This window comes from Microcaecilia unicolor, chromosome 9 (genome assembly GCF_901765095.1).
Source record: "Microcaecilia unicolor chromosome 9, aMicUni1.1, whole genome shotgun sequence".
NCBI classification, from domain to species: Eukaryota; Metazoa; Chordata; class Amphibia; order Gymnophiona; family Siphonopidae; genus Microcaecilia; species Microcaecilia unicolor.
Genome location: NC_044039.1, coordinates 11,816,283 through 11,829,102, shown reverse-complemented (window position 1 = coordinate 11,829,102; position 12,820 = coordinate 11,816,283). Strand labels below are relative to the sequence as shown.

Genomic DNA, 12,820 nt, shown 5'->3' with positions numbered 1-12,820 from the left:
CACGTTTACCAAGATCATGGTGGTGGTAGCGGCAGCTCTCAGAACAGAAGGTGTGTTAGTCCACCCTTATTTGGACGATTGGTTGATTCGGGCAAAGTCTTTCCAAGAGAGTGTTCAGGTGACGGCTCGGGTAGTCGAGTTCTTACGCTCCCTCGGTTGGGTAGTCAATCTACAAAAGAGTCATCTTCAGCCCTCTCAGTCCTTAGAATATCTGGGTGTCCTCTTCGATACGAGGCTCGGCCGTGTGTTTCTTCCTCCGGCTCGCGTGCTCAAGTTGCAAGCTCAGATTCGAATCTTCTTACAGATGTCCAGTCCGTCGGCAAGAGATTATCTTCAGATTCTGGGCTTGATGGCGGCAGCAATAGAGACGGTGCCCTGGGCCAGGGCTCACATGCGGCCTTTGCAGAGGTCCCTTCTTTCCAGGTGGTCATCCCAGACCGGATCGCTTTATCACCATCTGCCACTTTCGTTGCAAGTCAGGGCCAGTCTGAGATGGTGGCTACGGAGAGCCAATTTAACCAAGGGTTCACCTCTGGAGCAACCCAGCTGGGTTGTAGTAACGACGGATGCCAGTCTTCAAGGCTGGGGTGCTCACTGTCAGGGGCAGATTGCTCAAGGTCTCTGGTCTCTTCCAGAGACCAGCAATTCAATCAATCTATTGGAAACCAGGGCCATCCGTCTAGCGCTCCTGAGGTTTCGTCATCTGTTGAGAGGGCAGGCAGTGCGAATAATGTCAGACAATGCCACGGCGGTGTCATACATCAATCGGCAAGGAGGGACGAGGAGTCTACCGTTGGAGCGAGAAGCGGCGCGGCTTCTGCAATGGGCGGAGGTCAACCTGGTGGCTCTGTCAGCGGCTCATGTAGCAGGAACGCTCAATGTTCAAGCAGATTTTCTCAGTCGTCACCTCCTCGATCCCGGAGAGTGGTCGTTAAGCGAGGTGGCGTTTCGTCGGTTGGTGGATCGTTGGGGGGCTCCCAGGATGGATCTGTTTGCGTCCGCAGTCAATGCAAAGCTTCCTCTGTTCTACAGTCGTCGCAGAGATCCCAAAGCGCACGGGGTGGACGCTCTTCTTCAATCCTGGCCGGAAGGGCTAGTATATGCGTTTCCTCCTTGGCCTCTGATAGGTCGTCTGCTGCAGAAGGTAGAGGCTCACAAGGGTCGTCTCATTCTGGTGGCGCCAGATTGGCCTCGAAGGCCGTGGTATGCCGACCTTCGACGTCTTCTGGTGGATCTTCCCTTCAGGATTCCGGTCACTCCAGATCTGTTGTCGCAGGGTCCGGTCGCTCATCCGGATCCGGGTCGATTCTGTCTTACGGCTTGGCTCTTGAGAGGGCTAGGTTAGCAAAGAAAGGTTATTCTGCTCAGGTTCTTGCTACTATGCTGCGTTCCCGACGGCGTTCTACTTCTTTGAATTATGTACGTACTTGGAGGATTTTTGAAGATTGGTGTTCGGAGTATTCTATTTCTCCTCTGGCGGCTTCGGTGTCGCAGATTTTGGATTTTTTGCAGCGGGGGTTTGACAAAGGTTTGGCGTTGTCTTCCCTTAAAGTGCAGATTGCAGCTTTGTCATGTTTTCGCGGTCCTATCCAAGGGAAGTCGTTAGCTACTCATCCGGATGTGGTACGTTTCCTTAAAGGGGTTAATCTTCTTCGTCCCCCATTGTCTTGTGCGTTCCCTTCGTGGGATCTGAATTTGGTGCTATCGGTTCTTACTAAACCTCCTTTTGAGCCCTTGTCGTCCTGTTCTTTGAAGGATTTAACTCTGAAGGCGGTGTTTTTGGTGGCCATTGCGTCGGCCAGGCGAGTTTCGGAGTTGCAGGCTTTGTCGTGTAGGTCTCCCTTTTTGGAATTCTGTCCAGATCGCGTAGTTTTGCGGCCGGTTCCTTCCTTTCTTCCCAAGGTGGTATCTCGGTTTCATGTTTCTCAGCCAGTTGTTTTGCCTGTCTTAGGTTCATTTTCTGGCTCGCAGGAGCAGCGGAGTTTGAAGTGTTTGGACGTCAAGCGGGTGTTGAAGCACTATACTAAATCTACGGAAGTCTTTCGGAGATCTGATCGGTTATTTCTTTTGATTGGAGGTGCGCGTAAGGGGCTCATGGCCTCTAAACCCACGATTTCTCGTTGGCTCAAGGAGATGATTGCTTCGGCCTATCTTATTTCTGGGAAAACAGTTCCGGACCATGTCAAAGCTCATTCTACAAGAGGTCAGGCAACTTCGTGGGCAGAGCGTTGTATGGTTCCTCCGGAGGACATTTGCAGGGCGGCGACCTGGTCGTCCTTGCATTCCTTTTCTAAGCACTACCGTTTGGACATTCTCAGTCGTCGCTCGGTTGATTTTGGGGCGCGCGTGTTGTCGGTGGGGCTGTTAGGGTCCCTCCCATGATTTCACTGCTTTGTTACGTCCCATCAGTCACATTCTGGGCCGGTCCGGAGGGACGCTAAGGAAGGGTAAATTAGGCCTTACCTGCTAATTTGCTTTCCTTTAGTCCCTCCGGACCGGCCCAGATCCCTCCCTTCAGGTATCTGAGTTTTCAGAGGTTCCGTATCGTTTTTCTTTTGGAGCTGTGTTGCTAGTTTGTTTCACTATTGAAAAACAGAACAAACAAACAAAAAAAAAAAAACAAAGATATGTTTTCAGGCACTCACCCTTGGTTGGCAATGTGCCGGTGGCTGCTCAGGTTTTTTGGATGCACAGATTAGGTACTTCTTTTCTTCTGCTTTGATACTCTATTACTGGATCTTTCTCTGACGGGCAAGGGCTCTTATTGGCTCCCTAGAGTCACAGTTTTTTTCTCAGTCTCCACCTGCTGGAAGGCGTGCACAACCCATCAGTCACATTCTGGGCCGGTCCGGAGGGACTAAAGGAAAGCAAATTAGCAGGTAAGGCCTAATTTACCCTTTCAAGAGTAGTGAAAAGCATTCAATAATGACAATGTGATAAAGTAACCAAAATAAGAATAATTCAATGTTAACTAATTCTGGTACAGTTCTGATGTCCTGTTTTTTAAGAAGGGTCCTTTTGAGAAGTTTCTCTGAACAGGTTGGTCTTTAATTTTGTCTTTGCCATTTTATCAAGCAACAAAAATGTGGGATACATTATCTATATCTGTAAGACAATTAGCAAATTATGATGTTTTTAGGAAATCTGTTAAGACATTGTTATTTAGAAAATATGTAATCTCTACCTAGTAGTCAGTTGATTTTTGTCTAACTAGTATTATTTTATTTTCAACGGTTTTTATTGATAACCACAAAACAGGTACAAATTCTCCCCATCACCAACCACATTGCCAAGTCAAAATACATTTCTCAAAACAGGAGTTTAACAAACAATTTACCTTATGCACAGTTATCACTTTTTCGTTTTTTTATCCACCCCCCCCCCCCCCCCCCCCCGTCTCCCATCTGTATTAGTCCGAGACATTTTGTTGGAGTCACCAATGCAAGGTTTTGCCTAATATTGTCCCTTTTAAACTAGTATTATTTTAATATGAGAACGTAAGTGTTGCCATACTGAAACAGACCAAAGGTCCATCAAGCCCAGTCCAAGGAGTAGGTTAGAAGGACTCTTCCGAAAGACCAAGGGAGATGTCAGTTCAACAAGGTGATCTTTATTAAATATGTAATAAAGATCACCTTGTTGGAACTGATGTCTCCCTTCTACGGTACTCCTTGGACTTTGTCTTGCTGGTGCACGTAGGGACCCGAGTGTTCCTCCACACTGTGTGGTTGTCTCCATCAAGCCTAGTATCCTGTTTCTAACAGTGGCCAATGCAGGTCACAAGTACCTAGCAAGACCCAAGAATAGTAAAACAGATTTTATGCTGCTTATCTTAAAAAATAAGTAGTGGATTTCCCCAAGTCTATCTTAATAATGGCTATGGACGTATCTTTTAGGAAATTATACTAACCTTTTTAAAACCCTGTTAAGCAAACTGCTTTTACCATATTCTCTGGCAATGAATTCCAGAGTTTAATTGCACATTAAGTGAGGAAATATTTAGATCTTAACTCTGATGCACTTCATTGTATGCTCCCAGAATTGTGTGTGTGGTTTCATTATATGGAATTTGTCTTGAACTTAACAGTACAGACTTAGTATAAGAAATGAGAATGTCCCATTCCTTGGAGAATATTCTTTTGGTTGAGGATGGCATGTTGTTTTTAAATTACTTCACACTTTTGTACTATATGCTGTTCTGCCTTATTGTACTATGCTTTGCTTTACTTATGACTGAGGGTTGAATATAAATTTTGAAATGAAATGCACTTTTTCCATTAGTTTCTTTGAGAAGCTACATCTTCTCTGTTTTGTTAGAGGTTTATTTGAAATCCCCCCCCCCCCCCCCCCCCGCGTGAAAAAAAAAATTCACCGGAAGAAGGGACCAAGCCTTATCCTCATCCATATATTGTATTTAAGAGGTTGATCTTAACACCCAAAGAGAGATCTTTTGCTGATGTGCAAGTTAAAGGATAATTCAAAACAATGTCAATTCATCCGCTTTTCTATAATCCAAAATAGTGATTAAGATTTTTGTTGGCAGTGGTGCTAAGCATGGTTTATGTTCATTCACTCACTAATATGTGTGTTCTTTGTCATTTTCTTTACTCCTTTTTGTGCCGCTTCCCTAAATTGCTGCTTCCCGATCTGGACTTTCTCTGCTTTCTAACCACCAATTGCACTTCCACAGCAGAATCAGGTTGAGATCAAAGACTCCCTTGCACCATCATGTAAGTGATCAGAGCATTTTCTCCATCAAATTCTGCTTTGATTTATTGGTAGAAATAGAAAAACATATGGGACACAGCGAGAAGGAACATGTTTAAGACTTTTCATTAAACCTGGATGCTGTCCACCCCCTTTGTAGCCCCTGAAGCACTTTTAGACCCACAACTGGAGCATTTCTGTTTTGCTTTATTCTCTGGGTCATAAAAGGTGAAAATTTAAATTCTGGAAAGTAAGATCCTGTGGTTATTTGGTCTATACTAGGTCATATGACTAGAAATTATTTACATCTTGTTTTGATGCAGCTATAGCTCTGAAACCTCCACAACTGAATTCAGTGCCAGACTGCTGTCATAATGAATTCCACTATTTTTAAGTTACTAAATTAAAGTTACAAACCAGAACTAACAATCCACAAGATTTCCAGCTAACTATATAATCAACATGAAGAAATCATGTTCCATCTTGCAATACAATTCCATAGCTTTTTCAAATTGAATACCTCCCTTCCTCCCCCTCTCCTACATAAGTACATAAGTAATGCCACACTGGGAAAAGACCAAGGGTCCATCGAGCCCAGCATCCTGTCCACGACAGCGGCCAATCCAGGCCAAGGGCACCTTGCAAGCTTCCCAAACGTACAAACATTCTATACATGTTATTCCTGGAAGTGTAGATTTTTTCCCAAGTCCATTTAGTAGTGGTTTATGGACTTGTCCTTTAGGAAACCGTCTAACCCCCTTTTAAACTCTGCTAAGCTAACCGCCTTTCAAAGAATGTTATATAACATTTTAGCCATCCTACTCTTGGTGACTCTTCTCCAGAGCAGGTATACTAAACCAATCTCCCAACCCCCCCACCCCCACCAATTCAGCAAAAACATCTCAGTATTAACCCTGAGACTCCATTCTCAATTTCAAATTGGCTAGCATATTGCATCTCCTTTACTTATACCCAGGCTGGACTGACTCTAGAGGGACATGGTAATTCTTTTTGCAGGAACCTCATGTTAGAAGATGTGTGGTCAGCAACTTTAACATGTGGCCGCCTGCATCGGCCCCAGAGCATGTATTGTTTCAGAGAGCTTATAATCTGTTTGTGGAAGAGTAGCCTAATGGTTACAGCAACAGGCTGAGAACCAGGGAAATCTGGTAGAAATCCCACTTCTACTCCTTCTGATTTTAGGCAAGTTACATAATCCTCCTTTATCTCAGATGCAAACTTAAGTATAAACCCTCCAGGGGCAAAAAGAATGTAATTCACCTTGAACTGCCAAGAATGGTGTGGCAAAATCTAAATCCTTCACTCATTATTTATTTATCTATCACATTTATACCCCACATTTTCCCACATGTTTGTAGGCTCAATGTGGCTTACAATAGACCGAGAAGGCTATCGCCAGTCCAGTAGTTTTACAAATACAATAGATTGTGGTAGTCAGAGTGGATAGAAAGAACAGGGTATAAAGGGAAAAAGGGTAAAGGTAAGAGAGTCCAAAATGGTCCATTTATATGCTGTTTTGAAGGACTTTGGGTTTTATGTTGGAGCCTGGGAGTAGGCCTTCCAGAATAGGCTGGTCTTGAGTAATTTCCTAAAGTTGAGATGGTTTTGAGTAGTATTGACAGTGCATTCCATAATTGGGTGCTGATAAAGGAAAAGGATGAAGTGTAAGTGGATTTATATTTGAGGCCATTTCAGGTAGGATAATGGAGATTTAGGTATGAACAGGATGTGCTTGATGTATTCCTGGCTGGAAGATTGATCAGGGTGTTCATGTATCCTGGGGCTTCCCCATTAAGAATTTTATGGACTAGGGTGCAGATTTTGAAGTTATTGGGAGCCAGTGCAATTTCTTTCGAAGGGGCTTGGTACTTTCAAATTTGGATTTACCAAAGATTAGTCTTGCTGCTGTGTTTTGGGCAGTCTGAAGTTTCTTTACAAGCTGTTCTTTGCATCCTGCGTAGATTCCATTACAGTAGTCTAAGTGACTTAATACCATTGATTGAACTAGATATCGAAATACTTCTCTAGGGAAGAAAGATTTTATCCGCTTGAGTTTCCACAATGAAAAGAACATTTTCTTTGCAGTGGAAATAGTTTGGCTAACTTAGCGATAGGTTGCGATCGATAATTACACCAAGTATTTTTAGGCTCTCAGAGATAGGAAGGGTGAGGTTTGGAGTTATTAAAGATGAAGGTTTGAACCTATTATGTAAAGATGAAAGGATAAGGCAGTGCGTTTTCTCATTATTCAGCTTCATTTGAAAAGTATTAGCCCATTTGTTCATGATATACAAGCCAAGATTGATTTCACTTAAAAGAATTAATCCAAGGCTGATTTTGTGCATGATCTCTTGAGATAATACAGATTCATTATATGTGAAAGCTCTTGAGCATAATCCTTGGATAATTCTTATGTTAACTGAGTAAATTTTCTTTTAAGATGAGCTCTATTTGGTTTCTTAAATATGTATGTTTGTGGTAGGACAGGTGCATTAATAAATATAAACCAACAGAGGGCAGTCTAGTACTATGCTTGCTACTATTCATTCAAGATGAACCTGGTAATTTGGCCAGAATAAGTAAAACACATGACTGTCTTGAGAACAGTAAATTGTAGATGTATGTTGTGCGGTTAGAGTGCAAGGGATTGCTGAGAAAAGCTTGCAGATCCAGGTTTTGTTACAGAACTGGATAAAAGTAAAAGGTCCTGTTCTACAGTACTGCTTTCATGCCAAGGACACTTTTTTTTTATAGTGAGTATTTATTTTTTTGTTACATTTGTACCCCGCGCTTTCCCACTCATGGCAGGCTCAATGTGGCTTATGTGGGGCAGTGGAGGGTTAAGTGACTTGCCCAGTCACAAGGAGCTGCCTGTGCCTGAAGTGGGAATCAAACTCAGTTCCCCAGGACCAAAGTCCACCACCCTAACCACTAGGCCACTCCTCCACTGTTGCTACTATTTGAGATTCTACATTCCACTAGCAACATTCCATGTAGAAGTCGGCCCTTGCAGATCACCAATGTGGCCGCGCAGGCTTCTGCTTCTGTGAGTCTGACGTCCTGCACGTACGTGCAGGACGTCAGACTCACAGAAACAGAAGCCTGCGCAGCCTTCTACGTGGAATGTTGCTAGTGGAATAGCAACATTCCATGCAGAATCTCCAATAGTATCTATTTTATTTTTGTTACATTTGTACCCTGCGCTTTCCCACTCATGGCAGGCTCAATGCGGCTTACATGAGGCAATGGAGGGTTAAGTGACTTGCCCAGAGTCACAAGGAGCTGCCTGTGCCTGAAGTGGGAATCGAACTCAGTTCCCAAGGACCAAAGTCCACCACCCTAACCACTAGGCCACTCCTCCACCCAATATTTACTCCTGTGTATGTTGAATATTTAAAGCCACTATTGAAAGCTATCCTGCCCAGGAAGCTAGTAATACGTAAATTAAAAGAAAGAAATGAATTAGTGATCCAAAAAGTGTTGACCTGTACTTGTATAGATTTTAGTTACCAACAAGTTTGTAGATGTTACGTTTTTATTGGACAAAATCAGTACATCTATGACAATTTTTCAAGAGCTGACCAGAGGAAGGGAGCAAGGCTTTCACAAGATGGTCACACGTATATTGAGCTAGTTCAATAAAAGATCATACCTACAGTTTTTTACTTCTGTTTCTGCTTTTGGTGGGTGAATAGTAAAGTCACTAAAGTTGTCCTTCAGCTCTGGGGCTCCTAGGTGTTTCTGGAACATTTGTTAAATGTTTGTGAAAGGTACCGTGTAGCTGGACACTAAAGGACTCCGCAGCTTTGTGGTCCCTAGCAATAAGGGATCGTTTTTACTGTTAAAATTATTTGAATAAATTGTGCATTTTTTTATGGGAGTCCCATCTTTTGGCAGACTTCTACTTCTTGTGCTTTGTATGGATGTTTTTCTTAATGTTCAATTTCCCTGAGGCCACCAATTTATTACACACACATGGGATAATTCTCGCTTAACCCCCCCCCCCCCCCCCGCCAAAAAAAAAAAACAACAAAAAAAACCACCTAATTTTTGATGGCAGCATGGGCGTAGTTGACTGTTTCCTTTGGGGGGCAAAGGATGGGGGGTGTCACGTTAGTGTATTCATTTGTATACATTTCATGCATATTCATTATGGTTATTCAAATAAAAAAATGCAAAAACAAACTGAATAGGAAGCCACTATATCAAAACAGTGAAGATACATAGACAGATAATTTTTTTTAAACTGTAAACTAGCCATCAGTAGGAAATTCTGATTATGTTCCCTCGCATTCACATGAATTAGCAAGGGGAGAGCACACTTCCTTGTTCCCTAGGTCAGATACCACCAACTTGGCCTTTTCTCCTTCTCCAAAATTCAGCTCTTTCTCCCTCTCAGGGCCAGTGTTAGACATGCAGGGGCCCGGGGCAGAAACTGGGAGGGGGCCCCCAAAGCCTGCCTGAAAGCTATGCCTTCATGTTGAGGCAGGTTGGGCTCCCTTTGGCATGGTGGCGCAAGGCAATTGCCCTGTTTGCCAAACACCGGCCCTGCTCCCTCTCTCCTTTATCCAGCATTTCCCTCCTTTCCCCAGTATGGATCTTAAAAATAGACAGACAATTCCCACAATTCTGGGGATATCGTGTGTAGAATGTTTGTACGTTTGGGAAGCTCGCCAGGTGCCCTTGGCCTGGATTGGCCGCTGTTGCGGACAGGATGCTGGGCTCGATGGACCCTTGGTCTTTTCCCAGTGTGGCATTACTTATGTACTTATGTAAATATAGAAATGTAGTTTTGTTGAGACAAAATAGCTGACTGTGACAGCAAGTAGTTTCATACCTTCCAGAGTAATGTCTTCAGATGGGTTAATTCTATGTATTCCAGACAATCACCTCATACAAAATGGGGAACCACAAAAAACAAGCAGACAGAATGAAATGGAGACCCCCCCCCCCCCCCCCCCCAGTACCGTAGAAAGCCAGACTATAAGCAGTGCAATTCTGGTAAAAGAAACAGAAATGCATTTTCTTCTGTACTCTGCTAAAATTAAAAAAATGATAAAAGATGTACATTTCTCAACATGTAGCAGCAAACAAAAAAGCAGACCAGAAGTACTGAAGCGCTGGGCAAGTTTGTTATAATCACCTGACGTGGCCACGTTTCGCCCTACGGCTGCTGAACTAGAAATTATTAAATAAACAGTAGTATATGTAACACATTAAAAACAACCAGTTAGTCACTGAAGCACAATAAAACCAATGTGAAACTTAAAAACAGTAAAATAGGTAGAAAGTACAGTGTGTTCATTAATAAACTAATCCCAATTAAAACACAAATACCTGCATAAAAATGTAAAACCAACCAGAGTGATATGTTTGTGAATGAAAACATATGCTGAGTATATTAGCAATGAATGACGCTGGTATACATATAAAGTATCACATACCATATAAAATAAGTTTATCTTGTTGGGCAGACTGGATGGACTGTACAGGTCTTTATCTGCCATCATTTACTATGTTACTATGTTACTCTTTGTGGTTCTACATGGAATGTTGCTACTAATTGGGATTCCGGAATCTTGTAACTCTTTAGGATTCCAGAATCTTCAGAACTTTTAGTACAAGAACAGTGCTGGGCAGACTTCTATGGTCTGTACCCTGAGAAAGGCAGGGACAAATCAAACTCGGGTATACATATAAAGTATCACATACAGACTGGATGGACAGTACAGGTCTTTATCTGCTGTCATTTACTATATTACTCTTTGGGGTTCTTCATGGAATGTTGCTACTAATTGGGATTCCAGACAAGATTCTTTAGGATTCCAAAATCTTCATAACTTTTAGTACAAGAACAGTGCTGGGCAGACTATTACGGTCTGTGCCCTGAGAATGGCGGGGAAAAATCAAACTCGGGTATACATATAAAGTATCACATACCATGTGAAATGAGTTCATCTTGTTGGGCAGACTGTTTGGACTGTACAGGTCTTTATCTGCTGTCATTTACTATATTACTCTTTGGGGTTCTTCATGGAATGTTGCTACTAATTGGGATTCCAGACAAGATTCTTTAGGATTCCAAAATCTTCATAACTTTTAGTACAAGAACAGTGCTGGGCAGACTATTACGGTCTGTGCCCTGAGAATGGCGGGGAAAAATCAAACTCGGGTATACATATAAAGTATCACATACCATGTAAAATGAGTTCATCTTGTTGGGCAGACTGTTTGGACTGTACAGGTCTTTATCTGCCATCATTTACTATGTTACTATGCTACAATGTTAAAGATAAAAGAGCACCAAAAGGGAAACACTACCTACAGGGGAGAAAATACCCAGCTTTCCCCTAATAGTTAAAATGGCTCCAAACCCCCCCCCCCCCCCCCAAAAAGGAATAAAAACCAACTGAAACTATTAAAATGTCTTAAGCAGAATACTTCTCTAAAAACAAATAAGCAAACTACGAAGTACTTACAGTGCAACATTTCCTCTCAAGCAAAACAGATTCACCTTACTGACAGCGTGGAATCAGCTGTCCACAGCTCAACACTGTTTATTTATTTGTTACATTTGTGCCCCACATTTTCCCACCTATTTGCAGGCTCAATGTGGCTTACATAGTACTGTAAAGGCGTTCGCCAGTCGGTTGATAACAAATACAAGGTTGTATTGTAGTCAAATGAGGTAGATGTGTGTCAGGCACGTGAAGGTCGTATGGAATGAAGATTGTATATTGTCCAGTACGATCATTGGTTGAGCTGTGTTGCTGGACGTGGGGATTTATGTTGGATCGGTGAGGTAAGCCTTTTTGAAGAGGTTGGTTTTTAGTGATTTTCTGAAGTTTAGGTGGTTCTTGATTGTTTTTACAGCTTTCGGGAGTCCATTCCATAATTGTGTGCTTACGTAGGAGAAGGTGGATGCGTAAGTTGTTTTGTATTTAAGACCTTTGCAATTTGTGTAATGTAAGTTTAGGTATGATCGTAATGATCCGATTCTGTTTCTGGTTGGTAGATCTATGAGGTCTGTCATGTATCCTGGGACTACGCCATAGATAATTTATGCTGTAGAGAGTCAAAGATCAAATGCAGTATTTTCTCCACTATCAACCAGAGGCCTGTGTAGGTATTTTAAAGAAATCTTAGGCCTTATAGTGACTTATCTCAGCAGTTTCCTTAACCCAATTGTTTCTCACTTCCAGCAGTTTGATTCTTCATTCAGGAGTATTTGAATCAGCTCAATTACTCCAATGGACACAGTGAGCTGTATTTAACTTAGGTCTACAAAGTCTGTTTGGTTGTACCACAGCAAGGCTGCATGACCCTTTACCTCCCTACTCTCTTCCCCACTCATCCATCCAATCTCTCTCTTTTCCCATGATTTTACCAGTGATTAAAAAAAATATATATATATATATATCTGATAAGTGATAAAAATGATGATGAGAATGTGACCAGAGAAAGGAGTAACGAAGAGGGGAAGGGAACGGTAAAAAGATGTGTTGAAAAAAAGTGATAAAATCACCGTTCCTCTCCCCTTATCACCATTTTCATCACTCATCATCATCATTTTTTTCTTTATATATATATATTTTTTAATCACTGGTCACTTCTATGTCACACTTTTTATATATTTTAAAATATATTTATACATTGTTTTCCCACTTTTGTATACTCTGTTCTGTTTATGCCACATTTATATTTTTACTTTTTTATATTTTTATATACATTTTCTCCACCTTTGCTAATGACTTCTGATGAAGGCACCTGCCGCAACATGGACTGTGTAGAGTCCTTTATATCAGTGAATGTCTGTCTTCTATCCAAGTTGTGCCATTGTTAGTGGATGCCAGCAGTAAAGACTTGAACTGGTTTTCCTGGCTCATTGCCTAGTCGTTCCCACCCTTCGATTTTGTCTGGCTGACTTTGTGGGATTGTTTTTCTCTGGCATTATAACCGCAAGCAGCTGTTTGTTTTATTGAAGGCTCACACCGAGCATATGGGGTAGTATGGGAATATTTGTGCAGAAAGCGTGTGTAGTGTTGAAATCTTGTATAATCTGCCTGGGTATGAGAGATTGACCCCCTGAGTT

General features: G+C 42.1%; 1 protein-coding gene across 4 annotated transcripts in view; it reads left to right on the top strand.

Annotated features, from left to right (window-relative positions):
• The window catches only part of OSBPL8 (oxysterol binding protein like 8), a 164,812-nt gene that overhangs the window by 37,710 nt on the left and 114,282 nt on the right, over window positions 1–12,820 (top strand). For 2 of the 4 annotated variants that reach the window (XM_030214139.1, XM_030214140.1), the window contains exon 3: window positions 4,691–4,730. The exons of the other annotated variants lie outside the window; for them this stretch is intronic. In XM_030214139.1, coding sequence (XP_030069999.1) covers window positions 4,691–4,730 — 40 coding nt within the window. The remainder of the gene's footprint in view (window positions 1–4,690; window positions 4,731–12,820) is intronic. 4 annotated transcript variants of the gene reach the window in all.